The 24,053-nt window shown below is 50.7% G+C and overlaps 1 protein-coding gene across 5 annotated transcripts in view; it reads right to left on the bottom strand.

Annotated features, from left to right (window-relative positions):
- Positions 1-15,720: 15,720 nt before the first annotated feature.
- Positions 15,721-24,053, bottom strand: part of TFCP2L1 (transcription factor CP2 like 1) — a 71,717-nt gene continuing 63,384 nt past the window's right edge. For 3 of the 5 annotated variants that reach the window (XM_074008825.1, XM_074008826.1, XM_074008824.1), the window contains one exon: positions 19,216-23,555. In XM_074008825.1, coding sequence (XP_073864926.1) covers positions 23,509-23,555 — 47 coding nt within the window. In that variant the 3' untranslated portion in view covers positions 19,216-23,508. Of the gene's footprint in view, positions 23,556-24,053 lie in introns of all 5 variants that reach the window. The other 2 variants (XM_045366941.2, XM_005572922.4) reach the window with 1 other exon arrangement.

Genomic DNA, 24,053 nt, shown 5'->3' with positions numbered 1-24,053 from the left:
GCACCTCGCACAGGGCTGAGTGCATAGTAGGCCCTCAAGCAATGGCAGTTCCCCTCTTTTTCCCTGTGAAAATTTGCACCCAGATTCCCCTTCACGGATGAAGGACTTATTCCCCCAGCTGCTGGGTTGGGGGTGCCGCAGTGAGCCCTGGGCTGTCCCTACAAGGACTGCCTCGTTCAAGGTCATGCCCCTTCTGAGGTGGCCCAAAGATTGACTGGCAGGGGATATAAAGGTCTAGCTCCCTCACCCCATAAGGGAGCAACTCTGAAGTGTGGTTCCAGCTTGCAGGTCCCAGTGGGGACCACGGAACCCTCCAGGGAGACTGCCTCATAGCCCAAGTCCTCCCTCCGCCCATCCTGCTTCCTCCCCTTCCCTGATTCCTGCCAGTGCATCTCAAAAGCACCCCCTATTAAATGTCCTGCCTTCTAATTGCCACCCCAAAGTCTGTTTCCGGAGAACCCTGGCTCTCCCAATGTCCAGAATCTGAATTTATATAGGAGGGGAAAAGTCGCTGGGCTTTGCTGCATTACACGAGCATCTTTTACTCTTGGGAAGTACTAACTCATCACAGGCTTTCTTTAGATGGCGAATCCCTTCGGTGCATTTAAACTGGTACATTCGATTTGCCCTCAGCAACATCGCTGTGGTTTAAAGTGCGCTGTATCCAGATTAATCAGCAGAACCAAAGACATCCAACTGAGGGTTGGGACTGACTGCTCTGGACAGCTGGTGGCTGCCCCCAAACTGCTGGTACTTCTGGGCCTCTGGGATTTCTTGAGGAGCATGGCTCACTCTCATGTGTCCAGGCCCTGGGCAGGTGCTGGAGCACCTGGGATCCAGAGCTGAATAAGACAAGTCCCTGTGCTGCAGGCCCCCTGCCCAGAGGGAGGACAGGGGAGTGTCAAGTACCACTGCTGGGGCAAACTGGGGGCCATGAGGGCCAGGGAAGGGTTCATTATCTCACCTGGGCTCAGGGGAGGTCAGCAGGGTACCCTAAGGCGGGAGAGAGGTAACTGAAGAATGAAAGCCAGAAGGCAGCACAGTGGGTGGCACTGGATGCATCTGGGAGGGATCAAGGAGGGAAGGCAGTCCCAAGCAAGGGAGCCGTGTGATCGGGCCTTCCCATGTCAGGGCAGTGCCTCGTGCTGTTCACATGTCAGTGCACTGAAACCAGGCAACCATCCTCGGGAGGCAGGATTAATCATCCTCACTCAATGGACTCAGAAGTGAGGCCCAGGGAAGTGGTTGAGGGGAGATCCACTTGAGTCCATCCTTGCACCAGCTGGCCCAGGTGTGGGCTGAGATGCCTCATGGCTGGGCAGCTGAGTGCTGTCTCCTAAGGCTGGCTCGTAGGGCTGGGCATCAGGTGGCAGGAGGCCAGAAAGGCAAAGGTCCACTTCTGTGCCCACCTATTGTGAGGCCTCCTCATTTTTCTGAGCTCTCAGCCAGAGTGGCTTCGATGGAGAAGGACAGTGGAGAGGCCATTCCGGCCCCTGCCTGGCGTGACTGCCTGGTTATGCAGTGGAGTCGGGCACCCGGGGGAGGACGCTGCATCACCTGCTCGTGCCGACACTGGGAACGCGGACCCACCACTAAGCGCCACCAATACCAGTATGTTGGTGAACCTGGAAGACAGGCCGGTGGGTAAAGAGAGAAGGCAGAAGATGCCCTGGATCCACAGGTGCTGCTCGCTCCAGCTGGTGGCACTCCAAGGGCAGGTCCTTCCTCTGCAAGGTGACGCACTTCATTTCCTGAGCGTTTCTGCCTCTTTTTTTAAGCCTGTCCTATTGTGAAATGTAATATATATGTGGAAAAGGGTACAAAACAAGCACACAGCTCGATGACTTATCACAAAGCAAAGCCCCAAGAAGTCACCACCCGGCTCCAGAAATAACATATTTTGGTCTATCCAGAACCACCGCCGGCCTCAACTCCCTCCCACGGCTGGCCTTCCCTCCCCCAGAGCTAACCACTCCGCTGACATTCACGCCGATCGCGTGCTTGCCTTTCCGTATGACTTTACCAGCTCAGCGTCCTTAGCAGCTGCGGAGGCTGTTCCATCACATTTTGCCTTCTCTCTGGTTCGTTTCCATCGCTCTCCTGTCAGATATGCATCCATATTGTGTAGAACTATCATGTGCTGGTTACTGGAACTTCTTCACTGATGTTTACATCCAGAGTGTTGGTGAGGCTTTTCTGGAGCCCACTGGCTGCCTCCAGTCCCAGCCCTGGCACGTCCTCACTGCAGGGCACTGAGCAAGTTCCTGAACCTCCTACCCTTGATGAATGTTGGTCATCAGCTGCTGTCCAGGGTCTCCCAGTGTTCCCTGACACAGAGCTCCTAAAACCCTTGCAATTTCCTAAGCGATAGAGGAGCTGGGAGCGTCTTTTGTTCCAATAATTGGTCTCTAACTCCAGTTCCTGACACAGAGCTTCTAAAGCCCTTGGAATTTCCTGGGTGATGGGAGCATCTTTTGTTCCAACGAGGTGACTCTTGGGGGACTTCTGGACGGGGCTGGTCACCAGAAAGACCAAGCTTGGCGTTTTCAGTCCTAACCCCATCCTCCAGAGAGGGAAGAGGACCTTGAGATTGAGTTAATAATCGACCACACCTACATAATGAAGCCTCCATAAACATCCCTGAGGGCCGGGCACAGTGGCTCATGCCTGTAATCCTAGCACTTTGGGAGGTCGAAGCAGGTGCATCACCTGTGGTCAGGAGTTCAAGACCAGCCTGGCCAACATGGTGAAACTCCGTCTCTACTAAAAATATAAAACTTAGCCCAGTGTGGTGGCACATGTCTGTAATCCCAGCTACTCGGGAAGCTGAGGCAGGAGAATCGCTTGAACCTGGGAGGTGGAGGTTGCCATGAACTGAGATCCCGCCATTGCACTCCAGCCTGGTGACAGAGTGAGACTCCATCTTGAAAAACAACAAAAAACAAACAAAAAAACACATCCCTAAGGCACGAGGGTCAGAGCTTTTGGGTTGGTGAGCATCAACTCCAGGGGGACAGAAGATCCTGCCCTCGGGACCATTCTGGGCCTTGCTTTATGTACTTTTTAAAATCTGGCTGTGATCTGTGTCCATTATCATACCCTTTATCAGAGGATCAACTAGTAAATCTAAGCTTCTCTGAGTTCTGTGAACCATAATAGCAAATTAGTGAACTTGAGGAGGGAATGGTGGGAACCCGCATTTTATGGCCAAGTTAGACAGAACTATGGGTAAGGGCCAGACGCAGCGACTTGCACCTATAGTCCCAGCACTTTGGGAGGCTGAGGTGGACAGATTACTTGAGTCCAGGAGTTCCAGACCAGCCTGGCAACATGGTGAAACTCCAGCTCTACAAAAAATACAAAAATGTGCCAGGCATGGTGGCACATGCCTATAGTCCCAGCCACTTGGGCAGCTGAGGCAGGAGAATTACTTGAACCCAGGAGGCAAAGGTTGCAGTGAGCCAAGTTGTGCCATGGCACTGCAGCCTGGGTGACAGAGTGAGACTCTGTCTTAAATTTTTTTTTTAAAAAAAAAGGCTGGGCACAGTGGCTCACGCTTATAATCCCAGCACTTTGGGAGGCCGAGGTGGGCAGATCACGAGGTCAAGAGTTTGAGACCAGCCTGGCCAACATGGTGAAACCCTGTCACTACTAAAAACACAAAAATTAGCCGGGCATGGTGGCGTGCGCCTGTAGTCCTGGCTATTCAGGAGGCTGAGGCAGGAGAATTGCTTGAACTCAGGAGGCAGAGGTTGCAGTGAGCTGAGATTGCACCACTGCACTCCAGCCTGGGTGACAGAGTAAGACTCTGTCTCAAAAAAAAAAAAAAAAAAAAAGCAAAGTAAGGGTAAGTTGGGACCCACTACTTCCAGTGACATCTGATGGGTTCCTTCTTAGCCTGATGGGCCACCAAGTCACTGGGTCCCCTTAGGCATGTTGCTTCCTTTCTGTGGACCTCAATTTCCCCAGCAGCTGCAGCAGAAGAGGTTAGAGCAGCTCTGAGCTTTCCCACCGTGGCCCACGCAGCCCTGGGTCCTCAGCTCCGCCCATGCCAATCTGGCCCTTCAGAGCAGCTCTTGGTTCTGAATGTGCTGCTCCATTCTGTTTCCTTCAAAGAGGGTTTGGTGTGGCAAGTTTGAAGACCACAGGCCTGAATATCCAGGGTTCCTTGCAGCCTTGATTCTCTAGGCCTGCGTGACTTGGAGTCTGGCTGAAATTCAGCCAAGATGCCACAGCTATGTCACATAGGAGCCATGTCCTCCCGCCCAGTCTCCATCCACTCTGTGCCAGAGACTCAGTCCTGAAACTGGAGCCTCAGCCCTGGCTGACAGTGGGCCTCTGTGTGCAGCCCAGCCCCTGGCCACCCCCCAGGCCCGTGCTCTGTTTTATATACAAACACCCGTGGTGGGTCATAGGAAACCTGCAGGCCAATTTTGTCTTTCCAATAACAATGCACTTTTTTTCTTAAAGGCATCGGTGCACATCCTTAGGTTTGTGAGGCGAATAGAGGCCATAAGAAGAATCTGGAGGACATGGGAGACAACAGTCACCCCCTCTTAACTCCTGGGTCACACCCGATGGCTATGCTTGGGGGAGCCAATCACCCTGCACCACCCTACACAACAGCGCCTGGCACACCACAGTGTGAGCTCAGAATGACTGTTGGCTTAAATCAAAATAATGAATAAGTGTGCAGGACTCCTAAAAATCAGCCCACTTTTGACTGTTTCTTTTTCCCTTCCTTCCTTCCTTCCTTCCTTCCTCCCTCCCTCCCTCCCTCCCTCCTTTTCTTCCATTCCCTAAAAATCAGCCCACTTTGGACCCTTTCTTTCTTTAAACTTTCTTTCTTCCTTCTCTTTCCTTTTTTTTTTGTTTGTTTGTTGTTTTTTGTTTTTTGTTTGTTTGTTTGTTTTTTGTTTTTTTTGTTTTTGAGACGGAGTCTCGCTCTGTAGCCCCGGCTGGAGTGCAGTGGCCGGATCTCAGCTCACTGTAAGCTCAGCCTCCCGGGTTCACGCCATTCTCCTGCCTCAGCCTCCCAAGTAGCTGGGACTACAGGCGCCCGCCACCTCGCCTGGCTAGTTTTCTTGTATTTTTTAGTAGAGGCGGGGTTTCACCGTGTTCGCCAGGATGGTCTCAATCTCCTGACCTCGTGATCCTCCCGTCTCAGCCTCCCAAAATGCTGGGATTACAGGCTTGAGCCACCGTGCCTGGCCTGTTTTTTTTTTTTTTTTTTTTTTTAATCCATATGAGGTCTTGCTGTGTTGCCCATGCTGGTCTCGAGCTCCTGGCCTTCCAGCAGTCCTCTCACCTCAGCCTCCCAAAGTGCTAGGATTATAGGCATGAGCCACAGGGCCTGGCCAGTAGACTCCCTTCTTCAGCAACTTAATGAACCTCTCCTGGTTTCAATTTCCTGCTTCTGAAAGTAGTGCTGATACTGGTGTCTAAACAGGGCTATAGTGAGGATGGGTATCTACAGATTAAGGACAAAGTCTGGCGCAGAGGGGACACCACAGGTGTCGGCAATTTCTTTTTTCACTCATTCCAGCTGGGTTTTATTTATTTATGTCTTAAATGCCATTGTGGCAGAGAAGGCTGGACCTATGGCTAGACCGCATTTCCCAACCACCCGACCAGGCTGTTGGGTGGAGACCTGTGATTGTGCTGCCCAAGGTCATCCCAGCAGAAGTGAGGGCACCATTTCCAGGCTGGTCCCCAAAACCTCTCCTCCCAGGGTCCCCCTTGTCCCTTCCTCTGGCAGAAGCAAAGGCTCTAAGGCCCTAGAAGACGGCAGAACCAGTAGATGGAAGGAACCTGGGTCCCTGAATGACCATGTGGGAGGCGGCCATGGGACGCCCCATGGACCTGAGACTTGAAGAGGAAATAAACCTTTATTATGTTAAGCCATGGACATTTGGGGTTTGTTTTTGCAGTGGCCGACATGACTTACCTAATACGGCCAAGATGTGGGAATATTGCATTTTAATTCAATCTTCTTAGGATATTTCCAACTTAATATCTGTTTCTAAAAATGCTTACCTTAGTAGTGTAATTCTATGCTCTTGGAAGTCTTCTCTTTAATGTCATCTTCTTTTGAATGCTTTACAGTGTAGTTGGTCTTCAGATCCAGTTCAAACTCTTAAGTCACTAGCAACAAATAAAACAGTGCCCAAAACACTGCTTAGAACACATGGTCTGCCCAAAGCCCTCATGGCCCCTTCCTAAAGTCAAAGACAGATTAATTTCAAAACAGAGACGCCCCTCCCTTCCGGGGCATGCGGGAGCAGCACACTTTGAAACAGACAAGTCAGCCGGAGCTGGCGGCTCGAGTCAGGCTGAAGCCAAAGGGATGCCGGCAGAACTCCTCACTGCGGGGAGGACAGGGCTTGCCTCTACTCCCTCAGTTACTCCTCAGCTGGGAGCTCTTACGGCCCCAAGGAAAAAGCAGAGTTCTCCCTGAAGGTCATTTGCAGGAGTCTAGTCCTGCATGCAGTGGCTTTCCACAGAATGACAGTAGCCATAAGGGGGACTTCCAGGTCAGAAAAGCTCCAAGCAGCCTGACAAATACACCTTCTATATCTGTTCTTTTAAAAAATATATATTTATTCGTCTTCATTTGTCTGAAGTTGGTATGACTAGTCCCCCCTACCTTTTTTTTTTCTTTGAGATGGAGTTTCAGTCTTGTTGCCCAGGCTGGAGCGCAATGGTGCGATCTCGACTCACTGCAACCTCTGCCTCCCGGGTTCAAGCGATTCTCCTGCCTCAGCCTCCCGAGTGGCTGGGATTACAGGCATGCACCACCATGCCTGGCTAATTTTGTATTTTTAGTAGAGACGGGGTTTCTCCATGTTGGTCAGGTTTGTCCTAGTCTCCATTTTTTTAAAAAAGAGACTTTAGGGAGATTAAATGGCTAACAGCCAGCCAGATGAAGTGGCTCACACCTGTAATCCCAGCACCTTGGGAGGCCCAGGCAGGTGGATTGCTTGAGACCAGCCTGGGTAACATGGTGAAACTCTCTCTCTACCAAAAATACAAAATAAAATAAAATAAAACAATAGCTGGGTGTGGTGGCACACACCTGTAGTTCCAGCTACTTGGGAGGCTGAGGTAGGAAGATCACCTGAGCCCAGGGAGGTTGAGGCAGCACTGAGCTGAAATCACATCACTGCACTTTAGCCTGGGTGACAGAGTGAGACCCTGTCTGAAAGAAAGAAAGAGAAAAGAAGAAAGAAAGAAAGAAAGAAAGAGAGAAAGAGAGAAAGAGAGGAAGAGAGGAAGAGAGGAAGAGAGGAAGGAAGGAAGGAAGGAAGAAAGAAAGAAAAGAAAGAAAAAGAAAAGAAAGGAAAAAAAGGAAGGAAGGAAGGAAGGAAGAAAGGAAGGAAGGAAGGAAGTGAAAGGAAAAAAGAAAACAGCCTATGGGGGTCAGAGCCAGGGTCTCCTAGATCAGCTGGAATCAGCTAGATCAGCTGGAACTTTGAGTCCACTTTCCCTTCAAGAGGGAAAGAATGAATGAAAGGGACAGACGAAGGAGGAAGATGGAAGGAGGTGAAGCACAGAACTGGCCTCCCAAGTGCATCCGCAATCGAGGGGCAGCGACAGTCAGCAGAAGGTGCCATCTCTGGAGAGGGGTGAGCGCCTCACCTGAGTGCTCACCTGAGAGGAGGTGGCCTGAGTGCTGGGGCAGGACCCTGGAGCCCAGCAGCCCACAGCAGCCCAGAGGAAGAGCTGCTTCTGCAGGTGCCCAGGGACAGGCTTCCTCTCCTGGGGCCCACATTCCAGAAGGCAGCAGCAGGGCCGGCAGAAGGACAGTTGCAGCTGTGGGGAAGATGCCCATGCAGGGACCGTAAACGAGTTGGGGCTCAGGATCCCGTGGCTGGGGCTGGGCTGTGAGCTGAAGACTTACCAAGCCAGCCCCCTGGCCGCATATCCCACCCGTCCCTGTCCCAGGGAGGCAAGCAGGGGCAGCACTGGTGAGGAGGAGGCGGTTCTAGCTCACCCCTTTCCGCAGGCCCCAAGGGCACCGCTGGGTCAGGGCTGAGATGGAGAAGGGATAACCATGGTATGTAGCTTATCTCAAAGGCGTGTTTCCCATGGGCATGAAGAACTGCCGGGAGGGGCATCTCCCAAGCTACCTAGATATCCTGGCATCCTCCCTCCCAGCTAGGAGCAGCACCTTATCCCGAAGCTCCCCAGCATCAGCCTCCCCGCAGCCACATGGGACGGTGGCACAGTCTTTGGAGTTGACAGACCCCGGTCAGAAGCCCGGCTTTGTCCCCTGACTAGCTGTGTGTCCCTGTGGAAGCTGCCCAGATTCTCTGAGCCTCAGTCTCCGCACAGGCAAAGTGGAGACTTTAACAGCTTCCTGAAAAGGTGCTGTGAGTGCAGACGAGATAACAGGGAGGAAAAACTTTTCCTTTATCCTCTTATGTTCAGTGACTAGGGGTCTGTGAATTAAGTGGACAAAATATAGATTCGCTAGAGAAAAAAGATGGATTTTTATTTTCATACCTCTGAGGGAGTTTCACAGAAAAATGTGACTCGATTCAAGGCTGCAGTGAGCTATGATCCATGGCACTACAGCCTGGGTGACAAAGTGAGAAACTGTCAAAAATATATACAAATAAATAAATAAATAAAATAAAAAAAGAAGAAAAAGGAAAAAGAAAAGAGAAAAAAGGAGAAAAGGAAAAAAACAAGTATAAATAAAAAGAAACATGTGGCCAGGCGCAGTGGCTCACACCTGTAATCCCAGCACTTTGGGATGCCTAGGTGGACAGATCACCTGAGGTCAGGCGTTTACAACCATCCTGGCCAATATGACGAAACCCCATCTCTACTAAAAATACAAAAATTAGCTGGACACAGTGGCAGGTGCCAGTAATCCCAGCTACTTGGGAGGCCGAGGCAGGAGAATTGCTTGAGACGGAGGTTGCAGTGAACCGAGATGGTGCCACTGCACTCCAGCCTGGGTGACAGAGTGAGACTCTGTCTCAAAAAAAAAAAAAAAAAGTAAAGAAAAGAAAAGAAAGACGCTACTCAAGGAAGTGGTTATAATTTGGGACTTATATACCATGTTAATAGGGGAAGAGGGAAGAGAAGGACCATTTTACTTTTAGGAAAGATAAATGGCCCCTAGGAGGACAGATAGCAGCTCGGACAGTTTTGTGACTATGTCTGTTCTGGTGATTTCTTGTCCTGGTGCCAGTGCTGACTTCTTGAATTCTCGTCCTTGGTGATAGGAGTCCATCTCTCTGGTTTTGAAATTTCCAGGGAAAGGATTTCTGGCAGTTGAACTCTTTTGGGAGCCTCTGCTTTTAGGCAGATTAAGGGAAATTCAAAACAAACAGACAAACAAACAAACATACAGAAAACCGTCTTCAGTGTGGTACATCCTGGATCCCTTCAGACAAGGCACAGGCAGTACCTGGCTAGGGGAGCCCCTCACACCTCCTCCTGCCGACCCACTCCACATCCCTGTGCCCATGTTTGTCCTCTTTCCAATCCCTACTGCCCCATCCGAACTCACTGTCCTCTGTCCCCATTCTCTGTGTGCTAAGGTGACACGTCACCACATAGCAGCTTGCCCCTGCCGGCACAGGCTCCCTTCACTGCGGCTTCCAGGTCCCACTCCCTCGCTTGCCCAGCACCTCTTGCTATCTCTTACTCATTCAACAAACACTCCCAACAGGCTTCTCCCCGCCAGGCCCTGGGCTGGATTCCAGAGTGGCAGCGATCAGGCAGACCAAACTCTGTCTCTAGGAGCTCCACCCGGTGGGAGAGGCAGACAGACAGATGGACAGTGACAGCCTAGGCACAGGAGCCCATGGGAGCTCAGAGGAAGAGTAAGGCCCGGTAAGTTCTGTGACTTGTTGGTGCCAGGAAAGAGCTAGGCCTGCCCCTGATACTCAAAAAGCACATGTGAACAAAGGGAACGGAGGGAGGGGAGGAGAAAGAAGGAATGACAGGAGGAAGGGAGGGAAGTTGGTCGATTTTCCTCCATCCACCTTTCTCCTGTCTGGACTAGTGTTTGGGACCAGCCCCTCCCCTACTCCATGTCAACCTCTGGGCTTATCAGATATTCCAATAGCTGCTTTGGCCTGATAAGCCCTCTCCAGATAACCCCTTTCTCTTGTAATTGAGTTTAAATATTGATCCACCCAATCAAGGCAGGTTAATATTCAACCCAACCGAGCTCTGGAAGCCTCCCGGCCACCAGATTCTTCCCTGGGCGAGGCAACGTGGGGCTGAGCAGGGCTGGAGCAAGCAGGGCGTGCAGTCTTCCCCCAAAGCGTGTTTATCAGACGGTTTGGGAATGGGGGGTGCGAGGGGCCTGTCTAGACCTGGCTCTGCCCCTGGCAGGTCCGAGGAACACTGTCCGAGCCAAGCCTCAGGGCCTGCACTTCCTGGCTGGAGGACCATGGGGAAAGCCAGCTTTGTTCCAGTGGAGGCTCAGCCGGGAGAACCTGCCCAGACACCCTTCCCTTGAGGATTCTGCTTTGCACCTTAGAGTGTCCTCAGGCTGCCAGGATCCTCCAGAGCCATATGGCTGATTTCCTCCTCTCACCCACAAGGGTGATTCCCTCAGGCTCCTCAGGGTTTGGTCCTCCTGAGTCAGCCTCCCAGAGCTTATCCTGTCTGCCACACTCCACGTGGACTCTTCAGCCCACCTGGTAGAGGCCCAAACGGTGCATGCACCTGCTTCCCACTGGTGACTTTCACAGGTCTTCCATGTGCACGGCCCCAGTCAGCGATGTGGGAGCCGCCGCAGCCCAGGACTTCCAGAAGCAGGAGAAGTGCTGAGTGTGGCTACTCCCCTGACCCAGAGCAAACAGTGTGGTCAAGAGCCAGCGGGATCCACACCTATACCCAGGAGACCCCTCTGGTTCCGTGTGTGTGTGTGTTTGTGTGTGGGTTGTGTGTGGTGGGGGGGTTGTGTGTGTGTGTGTTTTGTGTGTGTGTGTTTGTGGGTTGTGTGTGTGTGTGTGCTTGTGTGTGTGTGTGGGTTGTGTGTGCTTGTGTGTGTGGGGGTGTGTGTGTGGGCGTTGTATGTGTATGTGGGTTGTGTGGGGGGGTTGTGTGTGTGTGGGTTGTGTGTGTGCGTGTGTCTGTCCTTGTGTGTGTGTGGACTGTGTGTGCTTGTGTGTGGGGGGTTGTATGTGTGTGTGTGGGTTGTGTGTTTGTGTGTGGGGTGTGTGTGGGGTGTGTGTGTGTGTTGTGTGTGTGGGTTGTGTGTGTGGGTTGTGTGTGTGCGTTCGTGTGTTTGTGTGTGTGTGTGTGTGTGGGTTGTGTGTGTGTTCATGTGTGTGGTTTGTGTGGGTTGTGTGTGTGTGTTCGTGTGTGTGGGTTGTGTGGGGGGGTTTGTGTGTGGGTTGTGTGTGTGTTTGTGTGTGTGGGTTGTGTGTATGTGTTTGTGTGTGTGTGTCTGCTGGGGGGTGGGAGGGTCATCAACAGGTTTCACTATTCAAATCATCTTCCCCTACAGGGAGGCGCAGAGGATCCCATAGCTACCAGCCAGCTGTCAGGCTCTGGGTCACCTTTTGTCAGCGGACCCTAACATTCTCTAGGCCTGCTCTGTCCCACCCCAGCCGAGCGACTCACTTTCCCTCTTAGAGGTTTCTCCCTAGAAAGAGAAGGGGGAGCCTCCAGGCCAGCAGCAACAGCCCCCCGGGGAACCTGTTAGAAATGCCCATTCTCACCCCACCACTGAACGGGAGACTGCAGGCGGGGCACCCCCGCAGTGCGGTGCCGGTGGCTTTCCAGCCCTGCGGAAGCTTCGGATGCACTGGGACACCACCCAGCCACTCTAAGCCGTGAATAAAAGCCTCCTGCCTCTCACCGCTTTACTATGTGCCGGGGCCACTCCAAGCTCTTGAAGTAAAATCAGTTTATTTACTCGTTACAACCGTCCTGTGAGGCAGGCACGAGTATTAGTCCTCGTGGACTAATGTTACGGATGAGGCAAGCAAAACAGAAAACTGAGGCGACCTTGCGCAAGGTCACACAGCCGGAGGCCGAATGAGAAGCTAGGCCGTTCTCCGCCACACCGGGGGCTCCCGAAGCGTGGACCCTGGACAAACGGTGTTAGCATCATCTGGGGACTTCTTAGAAATACAAATTCCCAGGCCCCCGATCAGACCTGCTGAGCCCGAAACTCTTTGCGGGGACCCAGCCATCTGCAGAACAAGCCCTCCAGTTTGAGAACCGCAGCGCTGCACCCCGCTGCCTGAAGAGACACCCCGGAAAATAGCCGGAAAGCCTCACGCTCGCATCGTGGCTGGGGTGTTTGCTGGAAACAGGCCACTTTGCAGTGCGGCTCGGCTCCTGCCCGCTGGGAGGCCGAGGACCGCGACCCGAGCCGCTCATGAACTGGGGCCTGCCGAGCTCTCGTAGTTTGATGGAAAGGAAGAAACCTTTGCTGCCGGCCCCTGCTGCTCTGGGCCTCGGCTGCTGCGAGGTGCTCCCGAGTGCACACCATCCGGCTCCTGTGTCCCGGCTTTCACCTCTAGCTTCCCTGTTGGGGCAGAGGCTGTGCAGGCGGGTGGGGCGGCCAGCAGCCATACCAGAAAAAAAGGCGGTGGTACATGGGAACTCTCGCGCTCTGAGCTTGCCAGGCTCCCTAGTTCCACTCTGAGCTCTTGAACCCAATCCCGTTGCTACTGAGTGAATGCTTGCATTCCCTCCCCCGCTTCCGATGTTGAAGCCTCACCTCCAAGGTGATGGTACATGCAAGTGGAGCCTTTGGGAGGTATGAGGCCAGGGTGCAGCCCGCATGAATGGGGTTAGTGCCCTTGTGAAAGAGGCCCCAGGGAGCTTGTTTGCCCCTTCTTAGGAGGCAGACCCTCTCCAGCCTCTGGATCTGCCAACTCCTTGACCTTGGACATCTCACCTTCAGAACTGACAGACATACTTTCTGTTGTTTTTAAGCCACCTAGTTTACTGAGGGCATTCTGTTATAGCAGCTCACATGGGCTAAGACAGCCATCACATACCCTCTCAGGCTAAGGACCTGCCATGCTGTTTCCCACTGCACTTAGAACGCAGACCAGAACCCTCCTGCCCCCATATGGTCTGCAAGGCCCTGTGTCAGGAGAGTCAAAGCGTAGGGCACCAGCGGGCCAGAAGTTCAGCTCCACAAGTCAAGATCTGCGTTCCTCAAGAAAAAATGGCAAGTATTGTTTTGTGAAACTCGTTAATATGCGCGTGTGTACTGGGAACACTGAAAACTGAGGATAATTCCGTTATCTGTCCCAATCCCCTCCTCCTCTGACCTCCCCTGGCATCATCCTCCTTCAGCAACAATGCCCTTCTTTGGGATCCGTGAACACCCCAGCCGTTTCCCAGCTCACAGGCCCTGCCAGTGCTGCTCCACATTTCCCCAGAGCCTCGTCCTCTGCCCGGCCTTTGGCTCCCTGTCTCATGGTCTCATTTCAGCCCCATAAACTGGCAAGGCAGGCGGTATTCCTATTTCACAGATGAGAAGACTGAGAGTCAGGGAGGTTAAGTAGCCTGCTCAAAATCCTACGGATCCAGGATTCCAACCCAAGACCTGAAGGCCCTCCCACTGTGCATGCCCTCTGCTCCTCTCACAGGGACGTGCTGGCAACTTGAGAGGAGAGGGGGGCTTTACCCGTGCGGGGTGGGAGGAGCACCATCCTTGGGGCTTGGAAGCTTGGGGAGAACACGGGCAGCAGGCATGGAGGAGCCACAGCTCTAGGCGCCATGGGCACACACATGATCAGAATGGATGCTGGAGACAGAAGAGCTTGGGAAAGTTGTGGTTAGGGTAGGAAGGCTTCAGAGCAGGGTAGGGGCTGGGAGGGAGAGCAGGAGCTGGTAGGGAGGACTGTGGGTGGCTCATGGGCTGCTGCCCTGATCTTGGTAAGAGATGATAAGAGACTGGGGTGGCAGCACTGCAAACGTGCTGACCAGCCTTCGGCCAGCCCACCCACTGATCAAACTTCAGACACCTGAGGCCTCCAGGTACGATGGCTATTATTTAAAAACAAAGACAAAAAAAATCCCAAGAAAGTAATAAGTGTTGGCAAGGAGTAATTGGAACCTTTGTGCACTGTTGGAGGGAATGTAAAATGGTGCAGCCCCTATGGAAAAAAGGATGGTGGTTCCTTAAAAAATTAAACACGGAATTGACCCAGCAATCCCACTTTTGGCCATTACCCAAAAGAACTGAAAGCAGGGACATGAAGAGCTGTCTGGTCACGCCCATGTGCATAGCAGCATCATTCACAATAGCTAAACATGGAAGCAACCAAAATGTCCACTGAAGGATGAGTGGATAAACCAAATGTGGGCTATCCATACAATAGAGTATTATTCAGCCTGAAAAAGGAAGGAGAGTCTGACCGGGCACGGTGGTTCACACCTGTAATCCCAACACTTTGGGAGGCCGAGGCAGGCAGATCACCTGAGGTCAGGACTTCGAGACCAGCCTGGCCAACATGGCAAAACATCATTTCTACTAAAAATACAAAAGTTAGCCGGGCATAATGGCAGGCACCTGTAATCCCAGCTACTTGGCAGGCTGAGGCAGGAGAATCGTTTGAATCTGGGAGGTGGAGGTTGCAGTGAGCCGAGATCATGCCATCTCACTGCAGCCTGGGCAAGGCTGTCTCAAAAAAAAAAAAAAAAAAAAAAAAGAAATTCGGACACATGCTACAATATGGATGAACCTTGAGAACACCCTAGTCACAGGCCAAATACTATATGATTCCATTTTTAGGATGTCCCTCATAAAGTCAGAAATGAGAATGGTGGTTGCTAGGGGCTGGGACAAGGGTGATATGGTTTGGATGTGTCCCTTCCAAATCTCAAGTGGAAATGTGACCTCCAATGTAGTAGGTGGGCCATGTAGGAGGTGTTTGGGTCATGGGGGCAAATCCCTCATGAATGGCTTAGTGCTGTCCTCATAATGAGTGAGTCCTCTATGAGTTCACATGAGATCTGATTAAGAGCCTAGCACCTTCTCCCTCTTTCTTGCTCCCTCTCTCACCCTGTGACAAGCTGGCTCTTTCCTTCACCTTCCACCATGACTGCAAGCTTCCTGAGGCCCTTACCAGAAGCAGATGCTGAGGCCACGTACAGCCTGCAGAAGTATGAGCCAATTCTCTTTATAAATTACCCAGTTTCAGGTATTCCTTTGTAGCAATGCAAATAGACGAACGCTGGGGGATGGGAAGTCAGTGTTTAATGGGTACAAAGGTTCGGTTTTGCAAGATGAAAAGAATTCTGGGCTGGGCGTGGTGGCTCACACCTGTAATCTCAGCATTTACAGGTGTCAGCTACCGTGCCTGAGGCGGGCAGATTGCTTGAGGCGAAGAGTTCAATATCAGCCTGGGCAACATGGTGAAACCCCGTCCCTACAAAACACAAAAAAATTAGCTGGGCGTGGTGGCACGCGCCTGTAGTCCCAGCTACTTGGGAAGTTGAGGTAGGAGAATCACCTGAGCCTGGGGAGGTTGAGGCTGCAGTGAGCAGTGATCATGCCACTGCACTCCAGCCTAGGTGACAGAGCAAGACCCTGTCTCAACAAAAAATTAAGAATTCTGGAGATGGATGGTGGTGATGGTTGCACAACAATGTGAGTGTACTTAATACCACTGACCTGTACAATTCAAAGAGCGAAGATGGTAAATTTTCTGTTTTGTATATTTTACCAGAATCTAACAAACAAAAAAGCAAAACAACTCAAGGCCTGAGCCACAGAGGTTTCTTACAAATGTGCGTTTTATTTGCATTCTAACCCAAGCACAGATCCCACATACAGACTTCTTGTCTGCACAATGGTACAGTAACAAGTGCAAAATATGCTTTATTTCAGGTACAAAAACATGGCAGTAGGACAACTTCGAGCTTGACGCCCACCTCCCCAGGACCTCTCACACCCACCTGACCCATCCAAGGGCCACGTCACCCCGACAGATACTCCCACCACCTTTAGAGAAGAGTCACCCAATCTGGAGAAAGGTGCTGAGGTTACATCTTTAGAAAGAAATCACTTTAAATACACGAACATTAGAGAACACAGTAACTGTGCTTCCACCCAGCATGGGGAGGCTGCGGGGAGGCACCCCAAAGAGTCCCCCCTTCTCTTCTGTGGTTAACCAAGCAAGCCCCACAAAGCTTTCCCCAGCAGAACACACCTGGCCCAGCAATGAGGCCTCAGGACACAGCCAGCACTGTGACAAAAGAACTCATCCCACCTATCTAGACAGCATGAGGTCTGCAAGTGGGATCTGGACTGGACACCAGGAAGCTCCACCTGGCTCAGGCCATCAGTAGCTGTGGGACCCTGGCCCCCATCTAACCTCCCTGTTGACTTCCTGAAAACTGGGCTAGCGGGGGCCTCCCCATTGCTTTAGGGAGGATCAAGTGAGAAGCTGAGCAAATGCACAGAACACAAAGCCTGGCCCGTTAGCCCCAGCTGCTACCACTGCTGTTACTCATGGAGAAAAGGAGTACAGTGGCTGCTGTCTGCCCCGGAGTGATGACACCAGCAGTGCACAGAGGCCGGACAAGCCACAGGGGGCTGGATGGCCACAGCTGGACCTCAGACCCATCCTGTGGAACTCCTTCCATTTGAGGCTGTCCATCCTCCAATGGCAGACACAGAATTCTCAGGCCTAGGATACCCTTATGGAGGACCTGGGGCTGCCCCTCCAAACCACCAAGCTGAGGCCACTGTGAGCAGTCCCCTTTGTAGCAGGAAGAGCAGCTGGACACATGGGAAGAGGTTTGCAGGCTCCAGAGAAACCAAGAGGTCCTCAATCCCCAAGGCACTAGGTGGAGGTAAGATCAGGCTGCCCCTCCCAGGACAAGAGTGTGTGCCGGCCAGGAGGCCACTGCTGCCCACCACCACTCAAAGGCCTTCCCCACGCATCAACCCTGAGGAGCCTGGCCAGGGGATGCAGGCCAAAGGCCCGACGGGTCTCCAGGAACAGGAAGCAGGCGGCAAGAAGGAAAGCAAAGGGCTCTGCATTCCCACCACGAGGTGGGGCGGACTCTGCAGGAGCCAGCTGGAGCACCAGAACCTTCCAAGGAGGGCTCACCAGCCACACAGAACACGAGATGCGTGACAGGCAGGGTTAACGCAGAAACTGCCCATCTGAGGGCTTCCCCTGCTTCCAAGCTCAAACCAAGTCGTTTTATTCTTTTACAAAAGCCCTTGCTGTCTGAGACTTTATTTAAATCATCCAGCAGGGATGGAGGTAATGGAGGTCTGGCTCAGTAGTCAGCAGACTCTTTCTGTAACGGGCTAGATGGTAAATATTTTGGGCTTTCAGATCCAAGAGGCAAAATCAATATTATGTTGGCATAAGAGCAAACACATTTCCACAAATTTTTAAATTGATAAAATCCAAAATACAATAATTGAGTACATATTTTGGTAAATACATGTCTACTAATAAGAATAATGTTTTTTTTTGATGGGGGAGAAAACAATTGGGTTCAAAGATAACATTCCCTAGCATAAATCGGTGGCATAAACAGGCAGGGGTCTGGGTGGGCCCATCGTGTGCTGGCTGACAAGGGCAGTCACACACCGCTGAGTGCTGATACAGGATGAGGGGTGTGGAGCCGATGATATGATAATGTTCTCTTTGATGAAGACCTGAAAACTTCCCCTGACCCCTGCTGCCCACTTCAGGGCCCCTCAGGACGAAGGGCATGAGGACAGGTTCCCACTCTGGCCCTTTGCAGGGGGAAATGCTTTGGTTACCCCATCGCAGGGCTGGCCAGCTGAGGCCCAAGCAGTGACCGCCCTTCCCCACCTCATCCCATCAGTTGCCCTGCACGGAGCAGAAAACCCATGCCTCAGAGCTACTTCCTAGGGACACTGCCTCTCGAAGGCCCTAACATGGCAGAGCCGGGGATGGCAGGTGCAGCCCTGGCCACTAGCACAGCAGGTGCCCTCAGCTCTGTTAGCTGTGACCCATAGATTGGGGGAGGGAGGAAAGCCAGGAGGAGCTTTTGCAGAAAGATCTGGAAGCTAAGTGGAGGTTTCAGGAGCTCTCAGGGTGCCCCTGGGCAGGTCCCAGGAAGGAGGCCTGGGGTGCCTGACCAGCACCTCACTGGTCCTCAAGCCCTGTCCTTAAGGGGCAATGGGAAGGAGGTGGCAATCAGAAGAAGGTACAAGCATTTCCTACTTGCAACGCTGGACTGGTAAGATGACACAGAGCATGTAACCCGAGGGGAAGTGCCTGTGTGAAGCCAGTCGTGTGGAAGATCCACACTAGAGGCCTTGCCCTGCTCTTGGGGGCCTCGCCCAGTGCCACTTACACTCTCTAGAAGAGCTAAGGCCGCCAGCTTCATCCACTCTCCAGGAGGTCACACAAGATCAAAAGGGAATCATCAAGCTACAGAGGGAGCCTGTTTTCCCCAAATGCCAAGGGAAGAGCAGCCATCTCCACACCTTGCCAAGCTAAGGCTGCTTCTGGCTGTGCTCATGGCAAATTCAGGAGTGAGGGAAGGGACCCAGGTACACATGTAAACATGCACATGTGCACCAATGACACAGACTGTGCCTGCACTGTGTCTGGTCCCTGGCTGGCAAGGAATATCTGGGGGCCCCTGTAAGTTTGCGGAGGGAGTAGTCAGCCCAGTTAGGAGCCAGGGCTGATTCCCAAAGACACGATGGAGACAATCTGACTCATGTCAAGAAGCATGCCGCCTTGCACTGCAGGAGCACTGGTGGCACTGTGTACAATCAGGATGGGTACACATAAAGGTCTCCTGCCTGTTATGCAATTTTCAAAGATTTTTTTTTTTCCAAAAAGACAGAGATGAGTCTCACTATGTTGCCCAGGCTGGTCTTGAACTCTTGGCATCAAGCGATTCTCCCACCTTGGCCTCACAAAATGCTAGGATTAGAGGCATGAGCCATCATGTCCAGCTTTTTGTACGATTTTGATGGAGGGAAAAATGGGAAAGCCCTGGTGCCCCTCAGATTCATTTCATGGCAGGTTGGTGCCATCTGCAGAGATCGCCAAGCCTGTATTTGTAAGAGGAGGAGATGGAGATCCAGAGAGGCAAAGAGACTTATACTGAGTGAGGGTCTGGGATGTAGGACCTTCCCTGTCCCTCCTCCTACATCCCAGGCAGTGCCAACATCTAATCTCCCACCCCCACCCAATCATCCACTGTTTTCCCACCCCCTCTGAGCGCCTAGGGGCTTTCTCCCTCTGCTCCACTGACAACCACCTAAGAGGCTTTTCCGTTTATTTCATCGACTTGTTAATGATTTTCAGATCTTCAGTTACTCAGGCCAGCCCCTGAAGCAACGCTGAACTTGGAAACTTGTGACCCTGGCTGGCTCCAGTCTGCTGCTGGTAAAGCCCTCTCTAGGTTAATAGCTTTGTGTAAGGGGCTCCAGGCTGCCTGGGCAAGAGGTCACTAGGGCAACACTTGACCTTTGCTTAGGACCCCAAGCCAAAGCCTCAATCTCCCCACTCCATCCTGTCCTTTCCACAGGCATACCATGCCCCTCCTCCAGCAAACCTATTATTCCTCCATTCAACAGCCTCTGTCCCTACATCAGGAAGGGACAACCTGGTAAAGAGGAAAGGGTTTATCTCAACCTTGCAAACAGATACCCCGCAAAAACCGTGATGACTGAAGAGTAAGGAACTCAGCTTTGGGCTTCCAGTTCGAGATGGTGGCCTGAGCACAGGTGTCTGTCTTATTTCCCTCTGGGGTTCACTGTAAAAAGAAGCTGCAGGTCAGAAGCCACAGGTTGGTGGGAGTGCCCTGGGAAGAGCTGTCCTGCTCAACAGGCCAGGACCTCTGGACTCGCAGGAAAGACCCTGGACAGCTGTGGGAAGGGCTATGGCTTTTCTGTACATCAATCAAATGAAAAATGAAACCTGGAGCTTTCGCTCATCTGACACCTGTGAAAGGGATGAGCTGCTACATTAGGCAGCTGAGACATTTTGGTACCAAATTACCATGTGTGCTTTTTTTGAGTATTTATTATTTTCTCTTCTTTCATAAGCTATAAGCTATAATCTTTAACCATAACCACGAGAAGGTAAGAAGAGCAGATGCCAGGGGCATGCCAGAAAAATGGGAGGCTCTACTAATAGCACACTTCAGGTATCAGACTTTTATTACATCTTCTTTTGGAACTAAGAAGTAAAATATTAGCCTCCCACACTTTTGAGAATTAAAATTGAGCCCACTATCATTTGGCCTTGGTAGTGACATCACTTGGGTACAGTGATGACAGCCTGAGGGGCTGGACCTCAGAAAACCAAAGGTCTAGTTCTGGTCCTTCCGCTGTGTGACCCTGTGTGACCCTGAGCACATTATTCCACTTCTAGGTGATTCAGTTTCCTCATGACTCATAACAGGAAATCATTGGTCTTGACCTTCCTCTAAGGACTAGTGTGTGGAGCTAGAACATGCACCAAGAAAGACTGGGAAACATTGGAGAGAGAGAGGACTCGGTACCGTCGACTCAGGTAAAGAGGGAGACAGCAAGAACAGAGTAGAAAGGCAGCGTAAAACTGGTGGAACCAAACACAGACTAAGAGGGGAAAAAAAAAAAAAAAAAAAAAGGTAAGCTTCCCACCACCACCACGTCCCAGGAAAGAAGATCCAGTAAGAAGCACAGGCCTTTAGGAAGGGTGCCAAGACAATTCCGTGGAAAAGCATATTCTTCTCAATAATCAGCAGTGGGACAAGTGGAGATCCACAAGCAAAAGAATGAAGCTGGACCCCTACTTCACATCATATATAAAAATATACTCGAAATGGATCAAAGACCATTGTGAGAACTAAAACTATACAAGTTCTTAGAAGAAAACATAGTCATTAATTTTTGACCTTGGATTAGGTAATGGTTTTCTAGATATGGCACCAAAAGCACAAGTGACAATAGAAAAAAAATAGGTATCTTGGAAATCATCAAAATTAAAAAGTTTTGTGTCTCAAAGGACACCATCAAAAAAGTGAAAACAATCCACAGAATGGGAGAACGTTTTTACCAATCATATACCTGATAAAAGACTAGCATTTAGAATATACAAATATCTCACACAACTCAATAATAAAAAGAAGGCCCATCCCTGGTAGTCTAGTGGTTAGGAAAATAGAAAACTTAAAAAAAAAAAAAAAGACAACTCAATTAAAAATTGGCAAAAGATCTGGATAGACCTTTCTCCAAAGAAGAAATATGCATGGCCCATAAGCACAGGAAAAGACACTTTACATAAATAGCCATCAGGGAAATGCAGATCAAAACCACAAGATAGCACTTCATAGTCATTAGGATGCTAAAAGCAAAAAAAACAGATAATAGCAAGTGTTGGTGAGGATGTAGAGAAATTGAAACCTGGATACATTGCTGGTGGGAATGTAAAATGGTACAGCTGCTGTAGAAAACAGTCTGCTAGTTTCTCAAAAAGTTAAACACAGAGTTACTGTAAGACCTAGCAATTCCGCTCCTATGTATATTCCCAAATGAAAACATATGTCCACATAAAATCTTGTAGAAATATGTTCATAGTAGCATCATTCAGAGTAGCCAAAAAGTAAAAACACACAAATGTCCATCAACTGATGAATCAATAAACAAATGTGGTCTATCTATACAATGAAGTATTATTCAGCAATACAAAGGAATGAAGTACTGATACATGCTCAACTTGGACGGCCCTAGAAAACATTCAGTGGAAGAAGCCAGTCCCAAAAGAGATATCACATGATTCCAGATACATGAAATGTCCAGAGTAGGTCAATCTTACATAGAAAGTAGACTCATGGCTGCCTTGGACTGCAGGAGTTGGGAAAGTAGGGTAGTGACAGACAAAGGGTACGGGGTTTCTACTGGGGGTGATGAAAATGTACCAGCGTTGATTGTAATTCTGTGAATTGATTGTGGTTCTGTGAATTTACTAAAAACAATAGAATTGGACACTAGCAATGGGTAAACTGTATGGCATGTGAATGATATCTCAATAAAGCTGTTAGTTAACCCACTCCCCACTTCTCCTCTAAAGAAGGAAGAGGAATCAGGAGCCTGTCCTCACTCTATTCTGTAGGAATGCTATGGCTATTATCCAACAGAATGACTAACAGAGCCCCTTTTATTCTGAAATGTCCTGGTTCATATGATAAATTTATATCACTACCCTATCACTATGTGCAACCATGCAGATGACCTTGCTCCTCTGAGCCTCGGCTTCCTCATATATAAAACAAGTTCTACCCGTGGTAGACCCTGTTTTATTCTGGTAATCCTTCAGTCTAGCACTTCATTCCACAGAAGCTCCATTTAGAAGCTATGACATCCCATTCAGGTGGTCAGAAGGTTCCCATGAACCTCAATTAACAAAGAGCTGAAGCCCTGGGCCAGCGGAGACCACTGGATCCCAGGAACCAGAGGCAAGGCCAAGACAAATTTCTGAGTCTACCGCAGTTACTGACACTCAAATTTCCCCAGAGTTAGGTCATTAAGAAAGACGATGAACCCATTCTGATGCAGGCAAAAGACCCTAAACAGAGCCCCTACAAACAAACAAAAAGATAAACATTTAAGTGAGGGGCACCCAGAGAAAATACAATGTTCCTGTGGCAAGTTTAGCAGCGGTTCACCAAGGTCTTCTCTAACTTTCTATAAGTCCATCCAAGAGGGCCTGGTATTGTGGTGGTCAAGGTCATCTGATGACACCATGGGATGCTCATTCCTAATCCTCCTTACCCATGATTGCCAGGAAATCAAATAGTCTTTTTCTATTACCATCCCCCTAACCCACAAAGGGCCTCAGAACTAATGTCTGTGAGAAAGGCAGTGCACATACATTGTGGCATCTACCACGCCAAGGCACCAGTGCAGAGACAGGAGTACATCTTTGGGTTCTGCAGCAGCAAATCCTTAGAAACAACGTAGAGAAGAAAGAGGTAGAAGGCACAGAATAGCCCCACTCCCATCCATTCAGCCAAGAACAGGAAAGGCGGATGTTGACCAGGGTCACGGAGAAGGGAAGCAAACCTGAAACAGGAGAATGAGAGCAAAGTGCTCCCATCAAGTCAGCAGTGCTGGCCATGCAGCCAACTCCCAGAGGAGGAGGTAAAGGTAGCAGCTTCCAGGATGAAGCAGAGCTTTCTCTGGAGGCAGGAGAGTGGTCAGAAGGGACCAATACAGGTGGCACCAAGATACCCAATCAGCTTCCAACTAAGGGATGAGGGGTTTCAGAGCAGACGTCTCCACGGTTTGCCCTTTTAGAATGTCAGGGTTGGACCAACGGAAAAGAACAAGGAACCATTCAAAATCTGGAGGCCAAGAGGAAGGGAGAAAGGAGCCACTGGCTTTCTGTACACCGTACTTGGTGTCCACAGGCTTCCGCTGGTTGGTGCTCTGTAGCTTTCACAGACTGGGCAGGGTCCCTCCTGGCCTCAGCTTGCCTGGTGAGGCCACAGCTTACAGTGAGGCAATTTCTACATCCATGGGGATCCACAGGGCTGGGAGCTGGAGGCAGGTACAAGGCCCACTGCTGCTCAGAGTCCGCATTTCAGGATGATGTGGTAGCCATCATTGCTCTCGGCTGCAAGAGAGAAACACTGAGTGTATTTCACAGGAAGAAAGGTGCAGTGCCACAGCACTGGGGAGTCCCAAAAGGCATGCTGTTAGGGTATTAGCAAAGACCACCAAAATAGGGCTGCATATAGCAAAGTGTGCTGGCAGAAGCAGGGATCTCACAAGCCCCGACATCTGCCTCGTTTAGTGTCTTTTTGACAATAGGTCTTTCTACCATAGTCCTACGCCCAAGGATGAAAACCTATGTTCCAAGGAGGATTTGGACAACTGTGGTTCTCAGGGATATTATGGCCCCCAGAACCCTAAAGACACTCAGTGGCTAGATCCACAGGACAAGGTGAGAAGTGGCCTTCTCATGGTCCAGGGTCTATGAGTGGTCAGAGGGCTTTTGTTCTGACATACCCTAACCCCAGCCCTTAGGAAGGCCACAGCAGGTCTTTCTCTACCTTTAATGAATAAATACATGTTCCCGGTCCACAAGCTCTTTCTCGGCAGAGCACAGGCA

The sequence above is a fragment of the Macaca fascicularis genome, chromosome 12 (assembly GCF_037993035.2).
Source record: "Macaca fascicularis isolate 582-1 chromosome 12, T2T-MFA8v1.1".
In the NCBI taxonomy this organism is placed as follows: domain Eukaryota; kingdom Metazoa; phylum Chordata; class Mammalia; order Primates; family Cercopithecidae; genus Macaca; species Macaca fascicularis.
The sequence above is the reverse complement of the archived record's forward strand: the minus strand, read 5'-3'. Positions and strand labels throughout refer to the sequence as shown.